Source organism: Pezoporus flaviventris, unplaced genomic scaffold, assembly GCF_033815535.1.
Source record: "Pezoporus flaviventris isolate CSIRO_AGI_PZ_B2104156 unplaced genomic scaffold, CSIRO_AGI_Pfla_v1 ptg000055l, whole genome shotgun sequence".
NCBI classification, from domain to species: Eukaryota; Metazoa; Chordata; class Aves; order Psittaciformes; family Psittacidae; genus Pezoporus; species Pezoporus flaviventris.
This window is the reverse complement of record NW_026892603.1, coordinates 4,799,089-4,822,620: the sequence shown is the minus strand read 5'-3', so window position 1 is coordinate 4,822,620 and position 23,532 is coordinate 4,799,089. Positions and strand designations below refer to the sequence as shown.

At 39.9% G+C, this 23,532-nt stretch overlaps 1 protein-coding gene across 2 annotated transcripts in view; it reads left to right on the top strand.

Moving 5' to 3' along the window:
- SCIN (scinderin) overlaps positions 1-23,186 on the top strand; it is a 47,663-nt gene extending 24,477 nt beyond the window's left edge. For both annotated transcript variants that reach the window (XM_061469252.1, XM_061469253.1), the window contains exons 5-16: positions 7,126-7,218; positions 9,735-9,867; positions 11,566-11,654; positions 11,854-12,069; positions 13,173-13,294; positions 13,477-13,567; positions 16,036-16,206; positions 16,709-16,886; positions 17,367-17,488; positions 19,216-19,293; positions 20,495-20,555; positions 21,529-23,186. In XM_061469252.1, coding sequence (XP_061325236.1) covers positions 7,126-7,218; positions 9,735-9,867; positions 11,566-11,654; positions 11,854-12,069; positions 13,173-13,294; positions 13,477-13,567; positions 16,036-16,206; positions 16,709-16,886; positions 17,367-17,488; positions 19,216-19,293; positions 20,495-20,555; positions 21,529-21,662 — 1,488 coding nt within the window. In that variant the 3' untranslated portion in view covers positions 21,663-23,186. The remainder of the gene's footprint in view (positions 1-7,125; positions 7,219-9,734; positions 9,868-11,565; positions 11,655-11,853; positions 12,070-13,172; positions 13,295-13,476; positions 13,568-16,035; positions 16,207-16,708; positions 16,887-17,366; positions 17,489-19,215; positions 19,294-20,494; positions 20,556-21,528) is intronic.
- The last annotated feature ends 346 nt before the right edge of the window (positions 23,187-23,532 follow it).

Genomic DNA, 23,532 nt, shown 5'->3' with positions numbered 1-23,532 from the left:
TGCAGTTTTCAATCTTGGCTGCCTGAAGCCAGGTACTTAAATGACAGGGAACTGAATAGGAGCTGCAGGTGGCAAGTACATCTGAAAGTCAGGCTTTTAATTAAGTCTCTAAATATGAATTTCAGTGCCTGCATTTGAAATTTTACTACAGAATATGTTCAGGTGTATTGTACAGCATGGCATGAGCTAAATCGTTTATGAACAGCTCTAATAATAGATGACTGAAAACCTAATTTCTTACATTAAGAAAGATGCTTCTATAGGAGGTAATTTCAGTGAATTTCTAAAATCATAATGAATTTCTGTAAGTGCTTGCAATTAAATTATGTCTCGTTTGCATTCTTGTGGGTGAGAAAACTACTCATCTTTTATGTTTTCTTCTTCAGCAGCTGTAGCGCTTGTAGGGTTACCACATTACTCAATTATAATCTTATAATTACATGTTAGAATATTAATGGAGTTTGTAATGGCTTTTTTCCTTTCTGTGCTAGGCTATCAAGAAATCTATTGATGAAAACCCACTCTAATTTTCAGTTATTAAATGAGCATAATTAAGAAGGCAAGGCCAAAGAAAAGAGTTGTTAGCAGTTATCTCCACGTGGAGCTGTTATTTCCATGTACTTTGTAGCAACGGGGGGGATTTCATGGAGAAGAACTGAAAGGACACAGAATCTTTGCTGTATAAAAAGCTCAGGGCTGTGCTGTTTCTGGAATCCTGCATCTCCCCAAGACAGATACACCTTGAAAGGTAAAAGTAAAAGCTCTCTCACATCTAAGCAAGGATGAAGAACAGCTGTATAGAAGAAACTGTTCCATGTGTTATGGGATCAGTTCAGTATTTTCACCACCACTGAGTGTGTAACATTGAAGAAATGTGTAAATATAATAATTGTATTTACTGCAAAGCAGGTTATTTTGCTTACATACCAGCCTATGACTTTGATACTACTTGGCTTTACCTGTAAAAATAAGAGGTAGGTAATTAAGATGAATTTAAATGCTGCAGTAATCAGTGTGGCAACTAATTTTTAAGAGCTATAAATCATAGCCCCTTTGTTGAACATTTTGGCTGATTTACACAAAATTTGAGGAGGTGTAGGAACTTAAAAACAAATCAGTTAATGGAGGGCACCTCAACTAGCAGGAGGAAATTATTTTCAAAGAGCTAAGCAGGATGCATCTCCTAGACAACCAGGTGAAGGAAACATTATTGCTCTCTCTCTTTTTCTGTCCTAATAAATATTTAATTTAGTTCAAGCTTCAGCAGGATTCATTAGAGAAAAACTATCAGAATGCTCTCTGGTTTGCTTTCTTAAACATCAGGGTCCAAATGTATGCTTTGTCTTGGATGCAACGGTTTGAGTGTCATACCAGAGAGGATCCCCAGGCTGATTTATTGGGCTCTATGGGATTAGGAATGCTGAGCTTGTGCATAGGGCCAGTGGTGTGCTGGGAAAATATTTCAGTGCCCCAAGTAGCTTTTTTCACCTTCCCGTATTACAGATTAAGTGCTGAAACACCTTTCTGCAGCTCCGTCTGCTCTCCCTGATGCTGTTATTCACCATGGCTGCCTGCTGATCCTTCCAGTGGCTGTGTTTCCCGTGGGAACTGCTTTTCTAGCAGGGTCAGTGGCTGCCAACCCCTGCTGCTGCATGCAGCTCGAGCTTCACAGGGTATTTGCCATACTCCTCTTTTTACCCCAATATTGATATGATCCAGCATGCTACAGCCTCAGGACCTGCCCATGTGGTGGCACTGCAAATACCCTGCTGCAAAAGTGGAGGCACTTAAGGTATGAAAAGATGTGAGTTTCATGGATTTTAGCAGATGAGTATTCTTTGTCTGAGGCTTCATGTTGGCATTAGTTACTGATTTATTTCTATTATTTTCCAGCACATAAACATGCACTGTCATGAAGCACATAAGATTTTTTTTATCTGCAAGGCTTTCAAACTGGGATCTGCAAAGCTAGAAAGGCTTCAGTGTGTGCCTGACTTTATGTCCCAGTAAGCAGAAAAAACAGGCATCTCAAGCACATGTGCAAGCCTCTGCAGGATTTGGGCCTCAATTCTCATATTTCTGGTGGTATCAGAGGAGCATGTAGCAAAGGAATATGATTAAAAAATGAGTATAAATGTGAAAAAGATGTAGTGTGATTACTTACTGCATTTTTAATTATGCTGCAGGTAGGCAGGTCAATGAACAGCTCAGTTCTCAATGTTCAGCAGCAGTAATGGTCACAGAAAGGCTTCTGTGTGTGCATATTTACTGCCATTCACCCTCACGGTTTCTTTAGTGTGGAATCACTGTTCATCCTGAAGGGATCCTAAAAGCCAGACATTTGAAGATAATGTCGGCTGGGGGTTTCCTCAGCTCGTTTCACACACACCGGGTTGCAGTGTAAATATCTAACTTAGGTACTGCCAGCTGTGCAGTCCCAGCAGGACAGCAGGTAGCTTGTTTTACCTTGGAGGCAAACTGTGAAAAACATCGATTTTGTACTCTCAAGACTGATCTAGATACTTTTTAAATGAAAATGTTATCCATGGCCTGTTTCACAGAGCAGAAAATGAATGTTAAAATATCGCCGTCATACCAGTAAAGGATTTATATTCAAATTACCCCAGACAGATATGCAAAGTTGCAAATATTGCATGAAAAGCTGCCAAGGACTAATGCCCTATTTTTAGGAAGTTAAGCATAGAGATATGAATAAAATTGTGATTTGCATTTGAAATTCCCGAGAAAACAGAAGCTGGCTAAAAATGTAGGCCATAATTTAAGTGTCAAAAGTGCCATGAGCAACTGATGTGTTTTGCTATTTCATAGCAATCTGGATGCATACAAATCAGGTTTAGACCTTAATACTAGGAAGTCTTTTTGATGAATTACATGGTAACCCCCTCAAAATTAACAGCATGCTGGAACTATTTGTTAGTATAAACCATAATTTTTGTCCACTGCTCAGTACCTAATGGCTGTTTCCATCTTATTTTCAATCTCTATTCAGGCAGGTGGGAGGTCTTCTGCTCAAGGTGAGCATGTAATGACATCTGTTGTGGCTGGAATCACTAGTGAGAGGCAATTTCAGGCAGAAATCCTGCTAGCTACCTGGGAGCAGTTTAGTGAAAGGGTATTTTTTTTCCTGTTGGGAGTGTAATTTTTTCAGTCTATGAATGAGTGGAAAGAGTTCCAGGTTACAGTAACCAGTGAAATAAGCATATTCAGCTATTCATAATCTGACCAATGTCAAAAGTTGTTTGTGAGTGGACCAGAATATCCTCTGCAGTGGTTGTGCTCTGGCAGGAGAGCCACAAAGCCAAAATGATTAGAAATGAAACTGCCCAGTTACTTCAGCAGCAAAGTCCTAAAGACACCTTTGCCCAATGAGCACCACCAATGTCTGCTCTGGTAGCCAGGGTCAGCCAGGTGGTTACTAGCTTGCATCATGTTCATCCTTTCCTCTCTCTACTGGATTAATCTTTTACAGACCACTGCAGCAGATACTGGAGGCAGTATTTATTTCAGAGAGACATTCCTTGTAATATTCTGCTCTGCTTTGAAGGTTAATAAAAATCTAAGCGTTTGTCTGCCATTGAGTCCATGCTGTGCCTGTGGTTCAGGCCTATTAACCTGCACTGAGGGTTTATATTCCATCACAGCCTACATGTGTACCTTGAGTTTGTGGGAGAAGAATATACTTGCTTATGTCAGAGGCTGCTAGAGAGTAAATGATAACCTACTAATCTTGATTGTTTCCCGAAAGTATTAAGTAATAAAATATCAGGACCACAAGACAGCTTTAAGCTATGTAGATGTCTTGCTTTTCTTTCTATTGCTCTTAGCGTATAAAGAGGGGAATTCAAGGTTTTTGAGATCTGGCATTTGGGATCACAGCCACAACAAACAGTTTAGTTTCAGACTGAGAAACCTAACTCAAACTGTGTATAGTAAGAAGAAACACAAACACAGGGCTAGTGTACACAACTTAAACTCTACCAAACTGGATTTCTCTCTTAATTAACCTTCACCTGACACGGTCTTTGAGTATTGTTTTCCAAGTTGGATTTTCAGCCTCACTGAAGTCTTTAAACTTGTTCCTCCCATTAAGTCAATATCAACTGGTTTAGATGCAGAGCTGGCTTCTCCAGTTACGAAGACAATGTTTACTAAATTTCTTCTTTTGATGGGTTTATTTTAAATTATTTACCTTGTCACATTCCTACAGATTAGAAACCTTTTGTCTGTGATTTTTTTTTTTTTGTTCTTTTTAAGGTCAACTAAGCAGAATTTCATGTGTCAGTAAAAGGTTTGCCTCCATATTTTGCACTACTTCTCTGGGGGGTGCAAATACTTATAGAGAAGAGATTGTGCACATGAGAATAAGAAAGGGGATTATGGTTATGCAGGCAGGATAAGGTATATGGCACTTACCACAAGATAGGAGTGAATTTGGGCACTTGTAGAGAATCTGATGTTCTTTTGGTTTTCACCTTGATATTTTTGCACCAGCCAAGGAGTGTAAATGTAAAGTTTAACAAAACTTAAAGAACCAAAGCTTTGACAGTTAATGCAGATTGACTTTCTTTTATCCCTCCGCCTTCAGACAAGATCTTTGGCATTCCAAAGCTCTCATTGAGAGGTAAGCTGGTGTTAGACGATAGCCATGTAAGGCAAGGTGGGCTCTGCCGTAGCCAGCTGTGGGCATGTCTTAGTCTGAAGCAGCTGTGGAGCTGATTAAGCCTTAAGTGGTTAAACAACATCGCATACACCATGAGGTTAGAATGTGCACACTGGTGGCCACTGCAGAATAGCAGCAGTTGTGTGCCTTGCTGAGGCCAGAGTTGCTCATGCTTTTCTCCAGGACAAACCTGCATGCAAGAAGGAATGGTGGGGAGAGTATAAGCATCATTCTGTGGTGGAGCAACAGAGAGTGAGGGTTGAATTCAACATCTTTGTTGGTGACATAGACAGTGGGATTGAGTGCGCCCTCAGATGACACCAAGCTGTGTGGTTCGGTTGATACGCTGGAGGGAAGGAATGCCATCCAGAGGGACCTTGACATGCTTGTGAGGTGGGCTGATGCCAACCTCACGAAGTTTAACCATGCCAAGGGCAAGGTCCTACACCTGGGTCGGAGCAATCCCAGGCACAGCTACAGGTTGGGCAGAGAAGAGATTCAGAGCAGCCCTGCGGAGAAGGACTTGGGGGTGTTGAGAAAATGAATATGAGCCGGCTTCAGTGTGTGCTCGCAGCCCAGAAAGCCAACCGTATCCTGGGCTGCATCAAAAGGAGCGTGACCAGCAGGTCGAAGGAGGTGATCCTGCCCCTTTACTTTGCTCTTGTGAGATCCCACTTGGAGTATTGTGTGCAGTTCTGGTGTCCTCAACATAAAAAGGACATGGAACTGTTGGAACAAGTCCAGAGGAGGGCCACGATGATGATCAGGGGACTGGAGCACCTCCCATATGAAGATAGGCTGAGAAAGTTGGGGCTGTTCAGCCTGGAGAAGAGAAGGCTGCGTGGAGACCTCATAGCAGCCTTCCAGTATCTGAAGGGGGCCTATAGGGATGCTGGGGATGGATTCTTCATTAGGGACTGTAGTGATAGGACAAGGGGTAATGGGTTAAAACTTAAACAGGGGAAGTTTAGATTGGATATAAGGAAGAAATTCTTTCCTGTTAGGGTGGTGAGGCACTGGAATGGGTTGCCCAGGGAAGCTGTGACTGCTCCATCCCTGGCAGTGTTCAAGACCAGGCTGGATGAGGCTTTGGGTGATATGGTTTAGTGTGAGGTGTCCCTGCCCATGTCAGGGGGGTTGGAACTAGATGATCTTAAGGTCCTTTCCAACCCTAACTATTCTATGATTCTAAGATTGACACCTTAATCTGTCAATGACAGGTAAGGTGAAGTGATATGAAGTGTCTGTGGTTTGGAAATCAGCAGCTGTGAACAAAGATGCTAAAGCCAAAGAATGAAGATGAGGCATGGGTATCCTTTCAGGGCCCCTAATTATTCTTTAGATTATTTCTACTCTAAATAATCTTCAGCACTCCAGCAGTAAAGGATAATAATTGATGATTTTTAAAGTGGTTTCAAACCTGTGTGTGCACTTGTGTATTTATGAGAGGTGTGGTTTGAAGTTGCCAAGACGGTTGGACTGTGTAGCTAGGCTGTTTTGTATCCCCAAAAGAGCGCTGCTATTTTCAGGTGTGTAGGATGGATTTGTGGGTCTGAGTTCTTGGTAAGTTTGCGAGTCTAGGTTTCTAATGTCAGAGCAGCCCAGAGGAACCACCCCAGAGCTCTCAGTGTTCTGGATTGTAAGGTGTAAAGACCCAGTGGAGCAGCCTGAATGTCTGTATAGGGAGAATTATATGAGCAAGGTCCTGTGTATACACCTACCATGGGATTTGTGTGAAATGAAGAGTATATGTAGATAAGAGTCAGAAGACTCAATGTCTTTTAAACTGTTTCTTGGTTTAAGTCATCTTGCTGAAAAGCTTTGGGAGTGTTTGATTATAGTCTCAGCTGGCAGGATTTGTTTTCTTTTTATGCATCACATGAGGATTATCTGTACAATGGTGAGGTGCCCTGGAAAGCTGCAGCTCAGCCAGCCATATGCTTAGGTAATAATACAATCCAATTCCAGCACAGCAGTTAGCTGTTGTTCAATACACACTTGGTAATCTTCATGTAAAATTATCAACTGTCGTACCCCCCACACATATGTGTGACTGTGTGTGGACTCAGCTGCAGCACAGAAGTTTGTCTTAGAAGGAGGAAGGACACCTTCTCTGGAAGGCATCTCTTTGGGGCAGAATTAACTTCTTTTTTCAGCATAAATTGCTTTTTTAAGTACAGATTTTTCCCTTCTGTGCTCTGTGTCCTCCTCCAGTCTCTAAGACAAACTGCCTGAAATAAATACATGTTGGGAATGATGTAAGTTTTTCCTAGCAATGCAAAAGCATTGATGAACAAATCATCCATGAGTTTGGATTTAGACTGGATTACATGTAAACATAATGCAGTTTAATTAGTTACTGGAACAACCATTACAGTGTTTGGGTATTTATACTATAGCACCTACTCTCTCTTCACTGAATTTGTTCTTCTTTTGTTGAACAGGTTTTAGGGAGCAAGCCAGAGCTTCCCGAGTGTGATGATAATGAAGATGAGCTAGCCGATATTACAAACAGGAGAAGTGCTAAACTATATATGGTACGTAATTTATTTGCTTATTTAAGTTAGGTACACTCTACAGTATTCATGCATTCATTTGTTCCTCATGCATGGAGTTGTGGCTTCAGTTACAGAACTGCCTTCAGGTCAGTTGATTTGCAGCCAATGGACAAGTTTCTCAAGGGATGTCAATCAAGACAGCCCAGATAATTTCAGGAGAAAAAAAAAAAAAGGATTATATCCTGTTTATTCAGGAAACAAGCTAAGCATCGCCTATGAGGCGCTCAGTTCAGGTCAAAGAAGAATTAGCTGGTCTTAAACTATATTTTGTGTCTTCTCGATTTTAACAGTGAGAGTTTTGGTAAGCATACGTGATTAAGTTATTCTTAACGAAGTTTGAAAGCTGAACAGTTGTGTTATATTTTATTGATAAATCCAAAGGAATTTGAACGTAAACCTTCTTTCTTTTCCAATGCCCTTTACTTCCTTCCTCACCTGCAACAGCTTAACACTGACTAGGACTGCGTCGCTGCCAGAAAAAAATTGAGTCCATTTAAATCAGTAGGAATTTCATGATTGTAGTCTGTAAAGCTAATTATTTCCCTCACATCATGCTAGGTGTACTGCTCTTCCCTAGAAGAGGCATGGAATTTGTTCTTCGAGCTAGCAGTACAATATCTTACCTGTATACAAAGCTACACTACTATTAAACAAAACAACAACAAAAAAAAAAAACCCAAACCAAACTATCCAAACTGTTTCCAGGCCTGTATTTTTATTTTATTATATTTTATTTTATTTTATTTTTTCCTATAGCTTCTCTTTCTTTCATATTCTCCCACTTGAGAAAAGAAGTAAGAAAGTACTTGGAAAAGGGGATAGCTATACAATAGCTATAAACACATATCTATAACAATAGCTATAAAACACATTATCCTCCCTCCTCCCAATAAGAAAAGATTATTTTATCCTGAAGACTGCACAAAGAGTATTTATTTTACAAGCCCTCATTAGCATGGAGGTCTGGACCTTTCTCTTCAGTATTTTGTGTTCTGGCTCAAGCAGTGAGGTTGCCTTTTGTGGCGGAAAAGTCTTTCACTGGCATACAATGTACTTTTTTGTCTTCACCACAGTCACCTAAGAGCAAGGATTTGATCAACAAGTGGCAACACTGACAGAACTAAGTGCTGCTGTATCCCCATGTGTATGACCTTTTAGGTGCCATATACAGTAGCTTTGAGGCTGCTGTGAAGTATGAGAGATGGTGAGTCCCTTCCTCTGCAGCTACTGCATCCCACAGGCTTCAGTAGGATAAAGCCACCTCTCTCCCTGCCTATAGCATGGTTCTTCCCCTACCCACATGTGGTGCAGAGGTTTACAAGAAGCCTGTATGAGGTGATCGTTACAAGCCATTTTTAAGTCCTTGTGGTCTATGTGCTGTGTTTAGTTCCCATTAATCATTCCATTCTTGCCAAAAAATCTGGCACATATTTAAATTTGTAGGAAGGTTTGGGGCTGGAGGAAGAGAAAAGCCTGCAGGTATGATCAGGACCACTGTAGTAAGACAAGACTAAAGAAAAATGCTTGCAGTAAATTTTGGAATCCTAGGAGCTCTCAGAAAATTCTGTGAATATTTAATAAATTCCTCTAACCATACCTGTCCTGCTAATGGAGCTCTGTTAGCTAAATTTAAATGTGCTGCAATAAAACAGCAAGTGTCAAAGTCAGGAGGCAGGCCTACAGTAAGCCTCACGATAGGTATAATAGTTGATTTTTATTTGTTGTATGCAGTTGCAGTTGCCATCTTGTGCTTCCATAACACATAAGGTAAGATATAGTGGTATATTTATAATTTATACTTACTAATTAAAAGGAAATAAAGACTTCTAGAAAAGTTATTACAAGAGTCGTAATAACTTCTTTTAAGTAGTAATAATTGGTCTTTTCACCATACAGGACAGAATTTTAGAAGGTTTTAAAAATCTACATGAACGTACAGTAGTTGTAGAGATTACGAAACAGATTCTGTAACAAGTCTTATATTACAATTTCCAGTTAGCAAATTATATATTGTAAATATAGGTATTTATTGTTATTAACAGTGTAGGAGTATTTTGTTACAATTTCAAATGTTCAGCATGTATGTGTACTTTTGGCTTCATGCAGGTTGCTTGGTAGCAGAAGATGACACTTAGGGACTCCACTAGTTCAGCTGAGCATATAGGAGAGGCTGGAGAAAATACAGATTTTTAACTGTCAGGTGTTCACTGAAGGAGCAGTTGAATTGCAAGGGGAAATAAACAGATTTCTTTTAAGAAGTTGTTAGACAGGAATCCAACCAACTCACTAAAATTAATACTACATCTCCCTCTATTGGATGTAAGATGAAATGAAACAGAAGTATCATCAGCCTGCCTTACTTTCCAGCAGCACACAAATTTCATCTAGCCATTTATATAGGAATGGCAGCTGATCATTATAGTAATTTTGGGAGCCAAAATTAACTTGGAAATAAAAGTCAGAGTTGCTCTAAATTTGAAATGTTTGCTTCTTAGGTGTCAGATGCAAGTGGATCCATGAAAGTGTCCCTGGTAGCAGAGGAAAACCCCTTCTCCATGGCTATGCTTTTGTCTGAGGAGTGTTTCATTTTGGACAATGGTGCTGCAAGGAAGATCTTTGTGTGGAAAGGTAAGAGATCACTTCTCTTGCAAATGCAGAAGCTACACAGATATATCTAAGGAGTCGACACAACACCCTGGGGACACTAGCAATAATTTAATATTGGCTGGACACAGCACCCTGCACACAGTCTTCCTTGGTGTAGGTGCAGTTCCTTGGTGGACACAGATTGCTCATTTGGGTAACAGCCTCCAGATTAAGTCTTGTCTAAGGATCCTTGTCTAAGGAGGTACTTGTAAGCCTGGGTGCCTAAGTGCTTATCTAAGTGGCAGTTACAAAGCAAACGTAAAGAATTCTACAAATTCTATATACTGTTATCAAATCCCTATCTTCTGGAACAAAATCTGGACACATAAATTTTGATAATGAATGGATTCCATACATTGCTCCACAGAAGTGTGAAATTGCAAGATGAGTGTCTCAGGCATCAACTAAAAGCATAAGCTTGCATATACTTTGATGCTTCTTTTTGTCTTGTGAATATTTCTCTGCAGTATCATGAATGCTTGTAGGAGTGTCTGAAGTTACTTTGACTGAACATTTCCCAGGAGAATACTACTAATGAGGAATTAGGTCTGTACACCTTGTAGCTGGATTGTTGTGGTGCTGCCATTGCCTCCAGTGCTGAGTATCTCCCCTTTTTCATCTGAGGCACTGTATTAATTATTCTGTGGCATTTGCAGGTTTTTTTATTTTTGTTGAAACTTCATTTGCAGTTAAGGAAGCATCCTTTAAGTGAGAATATTTTGGGAGCATTATGCTCAGATGGCCTAACGTCTACTTGATCCCTGGTTTTTACTCTCTACCTGACAGCTTCAAGAAGAACCAAGCCAATAGGATCAGGCATAAAATAAATAAAATACTATTTAGGCCCTTTGAATGTGAACCTATTTGCTCCTCCGTGCATCCTCACTGTGCTACTGTTGGTAAAAATAATGTGTAACAATAATGACTCACATTAGTCTATGAGTCTCACCCTTTCACTGGGAGGCTGCAGTTATCATCTCTGCTGGAAATCTTCAGACCACTAAGCTGAGGAGTGTGAATTGCTTTTCTAATAATCTCATTCAGAATGGAATACAATGAATAGCTCATAAGAGCATCTTATTAGACTAAGAGGTCTTTGCAGTATAGTAATTGACAGCCAGCTGGGACACAGACCTGATAGACAATATCATCCCACAGAGGTTTCCCCAGATGTCTGACACTGAGCAAGGCTGAAAAAGGAGCAATGGGTTGGGAAGGGCAGTGGAAATTGCACAACCCAGCCAGACAAAGTGGGAGTTGCCTCTACTCAGACTGTGGCAGTGCCTAAAGAGGTAAAGGCAGTTCTGGACAGCAGCTTTATTTACCACATTGCAGCCCAGTAAGGAGCATATTCAGAGAAAAGCACCGGGGTGTTCTTGTACCTTGAAACCAAGCAGATATTATGAACAGCATTATTTTGGTAGAGGCCCACACTAGAAGAAAAAAATAATTATAATGTCCCCATTTTTATTTTTATTTTAGCTGTTTCCAAAGCCGCTGTTTTGGCCATTCAGCTTACATGTGAGTCTTCTTGCTCATGCTATGTCCAGCATTTGTGTTTGTTCAAGGCTGAGGCAAGAGCAATGTCAGATAGAACCTGGCTCAAGGGCATCTTGTTTTTGCAGGATCTGTGAGCTCATTACGCTTTCCCATGTATTGTTATCCTTCTGTTTTAACCAGGCAAAGATGCTAACCCACAAGAGAGGAAAGCTGCCATGAAGAATGCTGAACAATTCATACAGCAGATGAATTATCCTGCCAACACACAGGTGCGATCTAGTTATAAGATGATACCAGGAAAACATGAGCTCTGTTCAAAAGTTTGGTTTTAAATCAGCAAAAAATATTTTAAGGGCTGGTAAGACATAAGGGCAATATTTCACTAACAAGTAACTCAGAAAAGTTTCTGTTTGAGTAACTGTGTCAGTTTTGTTTTCCTTCCATTTCATGTGTCTTGCTTCATTTCAGATTCAAGTCTTTCCAGAAGGAGGTGAAACGCCAATTTTCAAACAATTTTTTAAAGACTGGAAGGATAAAGATCAAAGTGATGGCTTTGGCAAAGTGTATGTCACAGAGAGAGTGGCTAAAATTGAGCAGGTTGAATTTGATGCTACCAAGTTACATGAGTCTCCTCAAATGGCTGCCCAGCACAACATGGTAGATGATGGTTCAGGGAAAGTAGAGGTAATTTTTGTGTTGTGTTAAACTGTATCCCACCTACCCAGTGTAGTTTGTTAAGTGTAATGGGATAGGCTGCTACACTATGTTTTCCCATTTACACTGTTGTATAGAGTAATGCTACATTAGTGGCAGTGTTACTTCTATCATCAGAAAAGATACTTGGAAGTAGAAATTGAATCTCTACACAATACCTGTTAAAGATGTACTTTGAGTATGATCCTTAGCCTAAGGAAAGACTTCTGGCTTATATCAGCTTGAAATCTGGAATGGGAAGACTTGCCCTTGGAGTCAAAAAATTCAATTCTGTGTCTTTATGTATGTATCCAGTCTGCTTTCTAGAAGAACCTTCTTTGTCCCTATTGTGTTTCTCAGGTAGCCTGGATTTGGAGAGAAAAAATGACTGTACAGTCTTTCTAAATCTATCCATATCCCACTGCAGGAATATCTTTGGATTACACAGGGCTGGTTTGCCATTTTAGCAACACAGCCTCTTGAATACAGGCCTGCATCTTAGGATTACAGAAGAAAAAGAAGAGATAAATACCTACTGTCTCATTGCTATGTTTTCTAGGTTTCTAACATCATACTTCAGATGGTCTGTAGGCTTAAGCCAAAGCAGCTTTGATCTGCAGCATTTTTTGATTTTTAATTTTAGTAGTATGTTTTTGGAGAACAGTTGTTAACTGAACTGGGCTGTAATGAATCAAATAGGAAGAAATCTGCATAACAGTGTGCTCTCTGACTGCAGTGTGTCTCTCCCAAATGATATGGTAGTACTGTGATGAATCACAGTGTTGTGCCATTCATGTCATATTGTCATCTTAAGATCTTAAAGTAAGTTCAACATAGCATTATGAGATGATCATGTGGCATTAAAGCATCAGACAAAGAAAAGTGTACTGCATTGGCTTGTTGATGGTCTTTATTCATTCATTCAGTGGGTGCAGGGTGTATAGATCTACTTCATGAAGAATCCTTCCTGGTTTTATTCCATAACACTTGGGAACAGAAACAAAGATCACTCAAAGGGATGACACAGTGAATTGCTTCTTGCAGAGTCTCAGGATGAAGTGCAGCATACTCCAGTGATATCTCTGTTTCCCCAGATCTGGCGTGTGGAAAGCAGTGGCAGGGTTCCTGTGGGACCTGAGACTTACGGACAGTTCTATGGTGGCGACTGCTACATTATCCTCTACACTTACCCTAAAGGACAGATCATCTACACATGGTGTGTTTGGCTGGCTTTGCACAAACCTCCAGAATGTGGATATTATTTTATGCTAACTTTATGTCCTTTTCAGTAGAACCACATGTAAATGCAAGGTTGTTTACTGTGCATTTGTTATGCACTATAAGCTCTGGATCATTTTGAAACTGGACTTAACCACTGTCTTTGTCTTTCTCTCTTAGGCAAGGAGCCCATGCTACAAAAGATGAACTGACTGCGTCTGCATTTCTGACTGTTCAGCTGGATCAGTTATTGAATGGTCAAGCTGTGCAGGTTAGTGTCTTTTGGATAAAATTCAATACAGCATGCAAAATATAACAATTTCTATAAGAACTGAAAGGAGGAGGTAGTGTTTGAAGACTGGGAAAGTTAGCTGCTCGTGATCTGTATAAGCCAAACACCATGGGCTCCTTTTAAAGTCACTGGAGGTTCCCCATTTGAATCATTCTTTCTGAATGTAGATATTCAGAAGAACACAGCCTAAAACTGCCTTTTCTTTCCTTTGACTTTCACTGTCTAAAAATTAGGTTTTAGTCCTGCCTAGACTTACAGATGCTGTACATGGTCAACAGAGACCAGATAAGATCCTCCCAGAGCAGAGCATCTCCCGTGAAGCAGGTGTCTTAACAGGGTGATACCCCTGTGGGAGCTCCCCTGTCTCCTTTTGATTATGGAGGAAGCAGTCATGGTTAGCCCAGACAGGACACCTGACTTTTAGTGGGCCAAAACTGGGAGATATGAAAGCCACATGATGCTGAGCAGCCTGGTCTAGTGGAAGGTGTCCCAGCCCATGGCAGGGGGTTTGGAACTAGATGATCTTTAAGGTCCCTTCCAAACCTCAGCATTCTATGGTTCTATGATATGATGAACTGTGTGTCAGCATCTGGCTTGTGCCTGCCTTACTGAGGAACATAACTTGGGTTTTCCCATCCTGTAGTGCTTGCAGCTCCATGAAAGCAGGATACACACCCTCACTTGCAGAAGTGGGGTGTGCAAGGCAAGGTGCAGGACACTGACAGCTAACAGGTGTGAGGAGATAAGCTAGTCCTAACATGACTAGGGTGTGTGATGTTCTTTCATCACTACTGAGGAGTGGTGAGTAGGTGGAGAGGTGAGAGGTCTCCGCTTTTCACAGGAAAGCCAGAGCTGTAAGAGAACAAGGGACAGAGATTTTCTGGGCAGTCAGAGAGTTCTGTGATTGCCATTTTTTAATTACCAAAGTAAAAGGCTCCCCCACCCACTAAGGTACAGTTAATCTAGATGGCAGACTATGCTTTTAACCATTAATCAGTAATGATTTATGATTGAAATTATATTAAGGAAGGATTAGAACACTTCTAAGCAATTACTGCTTGAAATATTCCTAACACATGTTCTATATTTGGACAGAGTCCAGCACAGTGTGGGCCAGCCTCATACCTAAGGCCAGTACTAATACTACAGTACCAATAATATTACTACTCTCAACTGCAATAGTAATGTGCTTAAAAACTCTTTATTAAAACTGAAGGAGATCCATCTCAGCGCAATGGACACGATACTTAAAAGCACTTTTAGCCTGAAATAAATTTAGGAATGTATATATGTGTGTATATATACATTCAAATATGTGTGCATTTGTATGCATGTACATGGCTACCTAGATTATATTGCCTGTGCTTAACGTCTGTATTAGCATTATTTGAAGAGTTTAAATGTACTACTTTGTGGTCACTAGATGGCATTACAGTACAAATGACTAAAAAAAGTCATTTTTCCCTATTTGTTTTGCAAGAGTGTTTCCTTCAGCTTTTTTTTTTGTTGGCTTGTTTTGTTTTGTTTGGTGATTAGTTTTTTCCCCCATCTGTAAAATCCTGCTGCAGTTTGGCATACACACAAGTGTATGTGTTCCAGGGTATCCTCAACAGGCAGCTGTTGTGGTCTCTGCAGTAGAAACACTTGCTCCTGCTGCCCAGCATGACCACTGCTGTCCAGCTGCCTCAAGCCTCACCAGGCAGGGCTAAGGGGCTGGAGCTGTCCAATTCTCCTCTGTTGGGTATGCAGCATGCCTCGTTCCCTTTTTCCTCTTTCTTTCCAGGAGTGAAAGGCAGGTAGTCGTAGCCCTCCACCTTGACAGGTGGCACTGATACAAAGGAAGAATAAATAGTTGTCTACAAATTACTTTTATCATACGTTAACCTAAAAATATCTATTCTTCATAGCTCAATGTTTTTTTTTGAGATTGAAATAACATCTTTTGCATCTCTAATATAAGTTCATTTTTGTCGTCTACGTTATCTGCAAGATAGATTTATGCTCATCTTTTTCACCCTCTTGCAGATAAAATACACATAGAAATAATGAACAGGATGAATACTCTTTCTGTTCTGCTTAAATACAAGGCACCTAAACTTCCACGATAGTTCTTCAGTCACTCTATAAAATGCTATGAAATGACAATTCTTTTGAAAAAGAGTAATTTTCTCATTACAGTAGATAGCAGCCATTTTAATCAGCTAAACGTTATGTTAGAAGGTTGAATCTTGTCTTTGTGTCAGCATGATTGACAAAAAAGTCTCACAAATGCTCTAACTTTAATGTGTCTGGAACTATATCTTTAGGTTTTCTCTGCTTGCCACTTCTCCCTCATGCTAACAAACTTCACGTTATTGGCTAACATCCCCCGCGCTATTCAACAAAGACCAAAAATAACTACCTGTGTCCTTTTGTTTCTTTTATTGCATTTCTTTATGTATGTACAGATCCGAGTCAGCCAAGGCAAAGAGCCTGCACATTTACTGAGCTTGTTCAAAAACAAACCACTTATTGTCTACAAGGATGGGACATCCAGGAACGAAGGTCAGAAACCTGCTCCACTGACACGACTCTTCCAAATCCGCAGGAACCTTGCAGCTATTACTAGGATTGCAGAGGTAAGGTCACCTGCTAGATAAATCAACTGTTCTCCATGGGAAATGGTATAGCTGCCATAGCCTCTCTGACTAATCTTGTTGGGTAGTCACATCTAGTAGGAATGCAGAATTCCAAATCAAATCCGCTGCCCTAAGTGACCAATCCATGTAATAAATCAAAGAGAATATGCTGTAACTTGGTGCAACCAATCTACAGCTTTCAGAGGAAACTGTAAGAAAACGTGTAGTGAAGAGTCAGCTGATAAAGAATAGATAAGAATCAGCAACCCTTATGAGACAGTTTTTCTCACTGCCAAACAGTCCTAAGTTTTGCCCTTCAAGCAGGCTCCCTCTCTCAGGTTAGGTTCTGTAACTTATATCAGTATAAACCTAGGGAAAATTTGAAGGAAAAAAGCATAGCTGATTAAGATCTATCTACACAGTTTATATAAGCATGCAAAATAGTGATTACCTTATTTGAAAATATGGAGAATTAAACAGGTTTGTTTTTTTTTTGATCTAGGTTGATGTTGATGCAATGTCTCTAAACTCTAATGATGTCTTTGTTCTGAAACTGCCAAACAACTCTGGCTACACCTGGGTAGGAAAAGGCTCAAGCAAAGAAGAGGAACATGGAGCTCAATACATTGCCAGCATTCTTAATTGCCAGACTGCTAAGATTAATGAAGGCCAGGAACCTGGTTAGTATGAGGCCACAGGGTTGCTAATAGGTAGCTAAGAATACAGAGCACTGCATGGAAATACAGCCTAAATAGGGTTTTGTGATCATATATATTTTGTAGCCAGAACTATATGCTCACTTTTTCCATTTTAAAATCCAACCTGACATTTACTATGGAGATCCATCCAGAACTGGCCAATGCATGAGCAGTGTGATGCCCTGGAAGTCTGCAGGACAGTAGTAGGAGCTGCAGGGGAATGTGGTCCTTTCTTTACTGCAAGTGCCTAGGAGGGGAGAAGGACGTAGTGCATCGTTCTTTCTAGGTCTGCAAGTGATATTTTCATTACTATTTTGACAAACTGTGGGAAGAACTATAGGAAAATGTACTCATCTTTGAGACAGCACAGATATTGTTTGGGGATTCTTGAAATGTATCTAACAAGCTAAACCATCAAATATTAAATCCACTGCTGAATAAATTATATACTGTGTATTTCAGAGGAATTCTGGAAAGCACTGGGAGGTAAAAAAAAGTACCAGACGTCATCACAACTCTTGACAAAGGCTGAAGATCACCCCCCTCGCCTGTATGGTTGTTCTAACAAGACTGGTAGATTTATTGTGAGTATATGAGGGATACTTTCTTCTCTGTTTAATTGTATAGTTTCTGGTATATTTTGCTTTGGGAATCATCAGACATTAAATGAATCTGGGGATCTGGCTTAGTTAGCTGTGCTTAACAAGAGCTGGAGAATTGATATTTCATGCTTTAAATCAATCCAAATGCAATGGATGGACAGAATGATGAATAATGAAGAAGTCTGCACACAGAGCCTGCTCCAGCCAGGGACTTAGAGTCCTGCAGATGAAAAATGATGAGGTATTTGCCCAGTTGAAAGCAATAGTGTTCTGGCAGACCATTGCCAGACTGCTTTCACTGAGAAAGGTCAGTGCCTTGCCCCTTAATGTGTTTGATAGTGGTGGTGAGGAAATGTTCCTTGCCAAAAATCTCTAGCAGTCTGAATTTTTCCATAGAGATTTAAGACATGAAATTATGCGTCTGAGGTATAAACCTATGCTTAAGAGGTAGGAAGACCTAGTTCCTTAGCAGAAATACCCCAAAGTGGGCACTGTGTATTAAGCCTGTGATTCAGGCTTTATTACTATATTCTGGGAGGGCAACACTGTGTCACTCTCTGGCACAGTTCTACTAATTTTTAGGGAGGGGACATAGTTTGCCACCATCTCTACAGTCTCCTTAAAACACAGCCCATCCATTTGAAGAGGGATAAAACAAATAGGAACTTTTAATAAGGATTACTTTTTAATAAAAGTAGTGAAGTGTATTCTTCTAACAAGCTTCTAAAACACTCCTCTGAAATACAGGAACAAAGCTCTCTGTAAATAGTGCTCTGGCAGCTATGCACTTGTTTGGTTTTTGTTTTAAATTCCCTCCAAATTCTGTGAAATCCCCTCTTTCCTGAAGCATTTCTTTAGTTAACAGAATCATCACTGTTAGAGCTCACCAGAAGAGGTAGGTCAGATCACTCTGACCTGGCACTGTAACACAGGGTGGAGAAAAGGAGTGTCTTTTGCACCATCTGCTCACCGTCTCTTCAGCACTCCTACATGACCAAGCATAGCCACACCCTTGACAGTCCTTTAAAAGTAGAGGGCTGACCACTAGCTACATTGCTATCTTTCCTTCTCACACAGAATAGTACTAAACTGCTTTCCTATCTGCCTGCACATCCTTGGAAGAAGCAAACAGTCTGCCTTTCCTCTGGGGACTAAGCCTTGAGATGCCTTAGTCAACTGTAATATCCCACTGTCAAGTGACTGGAAAATTTGCTTGGGTGTGTATTTCATCACTGAGCTCACCCTTTGCAGACCAGTGCAGTTTCTTTACCTTATTAATGAATGTAAGCTGCAGGAATACCTCAGCTGGGATCAGCTGATTGATTTGCTTGGTACAAGGTGCTCTATGGGAATTTCCCTGTCGCTGCCTTCTGTCAGACCTCAGTCCCAACTTAACAACAGTCAGAATTACAATGTAAACCTCTTCCCCTCTTGAGGATATCCTATCAATCCTGACAAACTTTGAGCTGATTTTATAGGATATGCAATTATGTGATCTGTTTCCTTTCAGAAAAACACCCTTGACACATTCATCAAATCAGTTTAGGGCTTGATCCTTTAGGAGCAAAAAGAACTGTGCAACAGCTTCTAGCCTTACCCTCTTAAAAGTATCTTTGGTCTGTGCAAAATCAGAAGATCTTGATAAATTATGAAAAAAAAAACCAAAAACCAAACCAAAAACCCAAACCAAAGCATAATGTCCTTTTCAGATTGAGGAGGTCCCAGGAGAATTCACTCAGGATGATTTGGCTGAAGATGATGTTATGTTGCTGGATGCTTGGGAGCAGGTAAGCTGTGTCCTTGACCACTCCTTTTCATGGTAACGAGGATAATTTATTCCTTACCACTTAGATCATAAGATGGGAAGAAAAATAATCTTTTGAGAATGGAAGAGGGTATGTTTCCTTTAAATTATACCAAAGGGAGCTATATTTTTTGAGCTACATGATGTGCTAGGGTGAGCACACGAGTGATTTTCCAAGCATCATGTAGGATCATGGCAGGCACTCCCCATTAAAACCAATGGACACTGAAAGAGTATGAGCCCCTGAAAGGCTCTCAATAATGTTCTTGATTTTATCAATAAAGTTTATTGATTTTTAAAACAGAAAGTTATTGCATAAAAGGTATTCGGAAGCCACAAAATCCATTTAGCAGCAGCACCTACAAAAGGTATTATTAGAGAAGGGGACAAAGTCTAAACCCTTACACAGTTTTCTTCAGACAAACTGCATGGAGGTTGGCAAAAACAATCTGTCATTTTCACAGGTTCACTGAAAACTGAGACTGCTGAGAGCTTTTTGGATGACTTGTAAACTTACTTGGGGGTGCAATAAAGCACATCTGTTTCTTACAGTATATTCTCTACCCTTCCTCTTTCCTTGGAGGAAAGTGGGGAGGAAGCCACAGATCCCATACTTTATTTGTGTTCTTCAGCCTAATCCTTAAGGAAGAAAAGGCTGAGGTTTTTGGAAATGAGAAGGAATGTCCAAGGTTCATGTATAAAACAGTGATGGGACAAGGTGGGTGGAAGAGCTGGATGGAAAGTAGTTGGGACATAGTGACTCAGGTAAGAAGGAAGGAAGTCTGAGACACATAGGTGGTCTCCAAAAGGATCCTTGGCAGGAAAAAACCCCAACCAACCAACCAACTACGTGGGGACTGCAGACTGAGGCTTCTGATTTCCTTGCAAGACTAACTCTACCCTCTGAAATCTCACCACTTTTTTGACACTGGAAATATGGACCTTTATGCACTGTGGTGAAAGGAACTCTAATTACATTTTCTGTGGATTTTGGAGGATAGAACTACGATCTCTTGCACAAGGGAAAAAATAGTATCAGTTGTGGTTTGTGACAGCTGTATTTCTGTGCAGTCTTTTTATAGTGTATATTCTTTCTCCTGGTGGAATCAATTGTTTTGTACTTTACCTGCTGTACACAACATCCTTGTAACAACATGGGAGCTATCTCTTTCCTCTGCTTGCAGGTTTTTGTCTGGATTGGGAAGGATGCTAATGAAACTGAGCGACAGGAATCCGTTAAATCTGGTAAATCAAATCAATTTGGAAGAATTTTGAGTGAAGTAGCATCAATATTACTTAAAGAAGTGAAAAAGATGATTTAGAAGAAATCTAATTATGTTTACAGTGTTTAAAGGAGTTACTGAGCTTATTAGGATTTAATCCTGAAGAAAAATATTTTCTCCTTCAAATGTGCTTTAAAACTAATTTTATCTTTATTATCTGTAAGCATATGAAGGATAAAATGAATCAAGATAGTATTATTAGGCTGCAGAGCTTTTTAAAGAATATATAGGAGAGCTCCATGAAAAGAAACTGCACTGAGAAGAGAAAGAATTGAAAAGGAGATACCTATTGAGCTGTGCCCTACACTAATTTATACAGTCAAAGGCATGCCAATAAATCCTCAAGTCCTTCCCCTGCCACTGTTCACTGAATTTAAATTAGGAGGAGGAAATTCCAACTACAGAACAAAGCATGACAAGTCATATGGAATGCACCTCCTTGGAAAATCATATATTCTCTCTGGTGTGATTTCACATAGCTGAGCTCTTCTGACAAAGTTTGTGCTAAAAAACACTTACAGGTATTTCCCTGGAGCATCTGGGGTTACCTGACTGTGTTTCTGATCTGTGTGGATGTCATGTTGTGATGTTAGGGGAAACTATAGTGGCTTTTACATAAGCAAAGCAGGAATGAAGCTTGTGCATCTACACAGCACTAGCAGGTTTTTTTTTCTCCTATTCAGGAGCCAAAACCCAGGTGTATGGCAATGAACTGATCAAAGCAACAATCCCTCTGTTTCAACCTTGTGGAAAATTCCTTCACTGGCAGCTGGGAGAAATCAGCAATTACCTGAACATTTAATTGCCTTTGAAATAATTTAATTGAATACTGTGTTATAGTAGCCCTGGGTTCTTTCACTAGGGCTTTTAATGTGTTTCTTATACCAAAGGAATGAACTAATATATTATATGTTATATTTCCTCTCTGGTTTTAGCCAAACGCTATATTGAAACAGATCCTTCTGGCAGAGATAAGAGGACCTCCATTGTCATTGTGAAGCAGGGGCATGAACCCCCAACATTCACAGGCTGGTTCCTGGCATGGGACTCCAACAAGTGGAAGAACTGATCTATCCAAGGAGGCTCCAGCTTCAAGCCAAAGAATAATCAGAACCCAGTTACTTTCTGGCATCTTTAAGCGTAAGCTTATGCAACAATACGACACCCCTGTTGATATGCTTTCCTGAGCTTTGGTGTCTTTCTGTGGATAAGGTAGAAATTGTTAGCACTGGAAAGGATAAATAATAATTGAAAACTCGTCAAATGGGGTGAGTGGAGGTTTTCTTGTAAATGTGGAAAGTGCTGCCAATGCTTTGTTTAAGCTATTGATTCTTCAAACAGAAACTGTGGTTTAGTTTATTTTAATGGGCTAAAATGGGCTACAATTTGCCTTCACTTGAAAATCTAAACTAATCTAAATTAATGTCACAGAAATTCCTTTAGATAGAGGTCAGCATAACAGTGTGCAGAATTTGGCCTGATAAAGCATTAATTCTACATCTTTTGCAAGGTTAGGACTAGACCTGGTTTACTTATTAGGCCAAAGTATTGCCACACTCAGGTAAAAGTTCAGATGATGCCTGATCCAGAGGGGGAGATGTGTCTTACAGGGGACAAATAAGGGGTGGGTATTTTGAGAAAGCTGTACTTGACATGTTTGTCTTTTTAGTACATATATATATTTGGAGCTTTGGACCTAATGGCTGTAAGAATATGAAGTCAACGAAGGGGATTTTTAGGGACTGTCTAGCTCATTATAGTGAATTTCTTTAGATTATCTCTGGGAACCACCTCCAGCTCCAGCAGGTCTTTTTAACCAAAGCTCTTAAACACATTCCTAGAGCACTAGTGCTTTTATGTGGAAGCAGAAGAAGTGAGAGCTTCAAAATACGTACTCTGCCTTAACCACACTGAACTTAAGCCATACTTTGTCTCAGTTGCCTTACTCAGCAGTACTCAGTACTTTTCCAGCATGCAGACTGCTCACCTTGTCAGGTGCAGGATGTGTTTCTAAGTACATCAAGCATGAGGAAAACCCTTGTTCCAATAGCGTTCCACATCCTGGGAATTTGGAGTGTGAGTACACACCGTAGAATATAGACTTTTCTCTCAGATAGTTTTTTGGCTTTTTTTATTCTGGTGAATTTAAGAGTACATTTTCAAAATGGTTTTTATTTGTAATTTAGTCAAAAGAGTCTACATAAGGACAAGTGGGAAAAAAATTCTGCTTAAAATCTTTAGCACTGCTATAACTTACCCTATAATGCTTGTTTTAAACAACAGTTTGTACAGTTTTATATCATGTCAGTGTGGCTTATTAATGAAGGCATTTCAGTGGTTTTATTACTCTTGTAAGCTAGGGTGGAAAGTGAAATTTAAGACATTTTTGTTTTTTAACATCATTGATTTTGAATCTGGGTAATGCAAAAGACTGAATTTAGTCTGAGCTTATAATCAATGACAAAAGAATTGTGAAGCTAAGAGATCAATTACAGGCGTTTGTTAGCTTTAAACATTTGTCTAAATTTCTGCTTATATAACTGGGCTGTATCTGAGCACATTTTCATTTAAAATAAAATTACAAAAAGCAGTATTCTGTTTGCTAAGCTGATCTTCCTCTCTCTGACATCTCGTTGCTTCCATTGATACCTAGCAAAACTTCCTAAAAATCCCAGCAGGTACCTTCCTTTTTAGATGGACCATGCAATGAGAAGTTATTTGGTTTCACTTTGATGCTATTTTACCCAATGTAGTCTTAACTCTTCCCAACAACTACAAATGTACAAATGTGAGTGAAAATCATAGGACTGGGTGCTTGTTACCTTGGGATTTCACCTTTAAGAAAAACTACCAGTTGCTATAAAACTCTGGCTTTGTAACTTTCTGCTTGCAAAAATGATTGTCTATGAGAATATTTGATAAACCAGGTGGAAATAGGT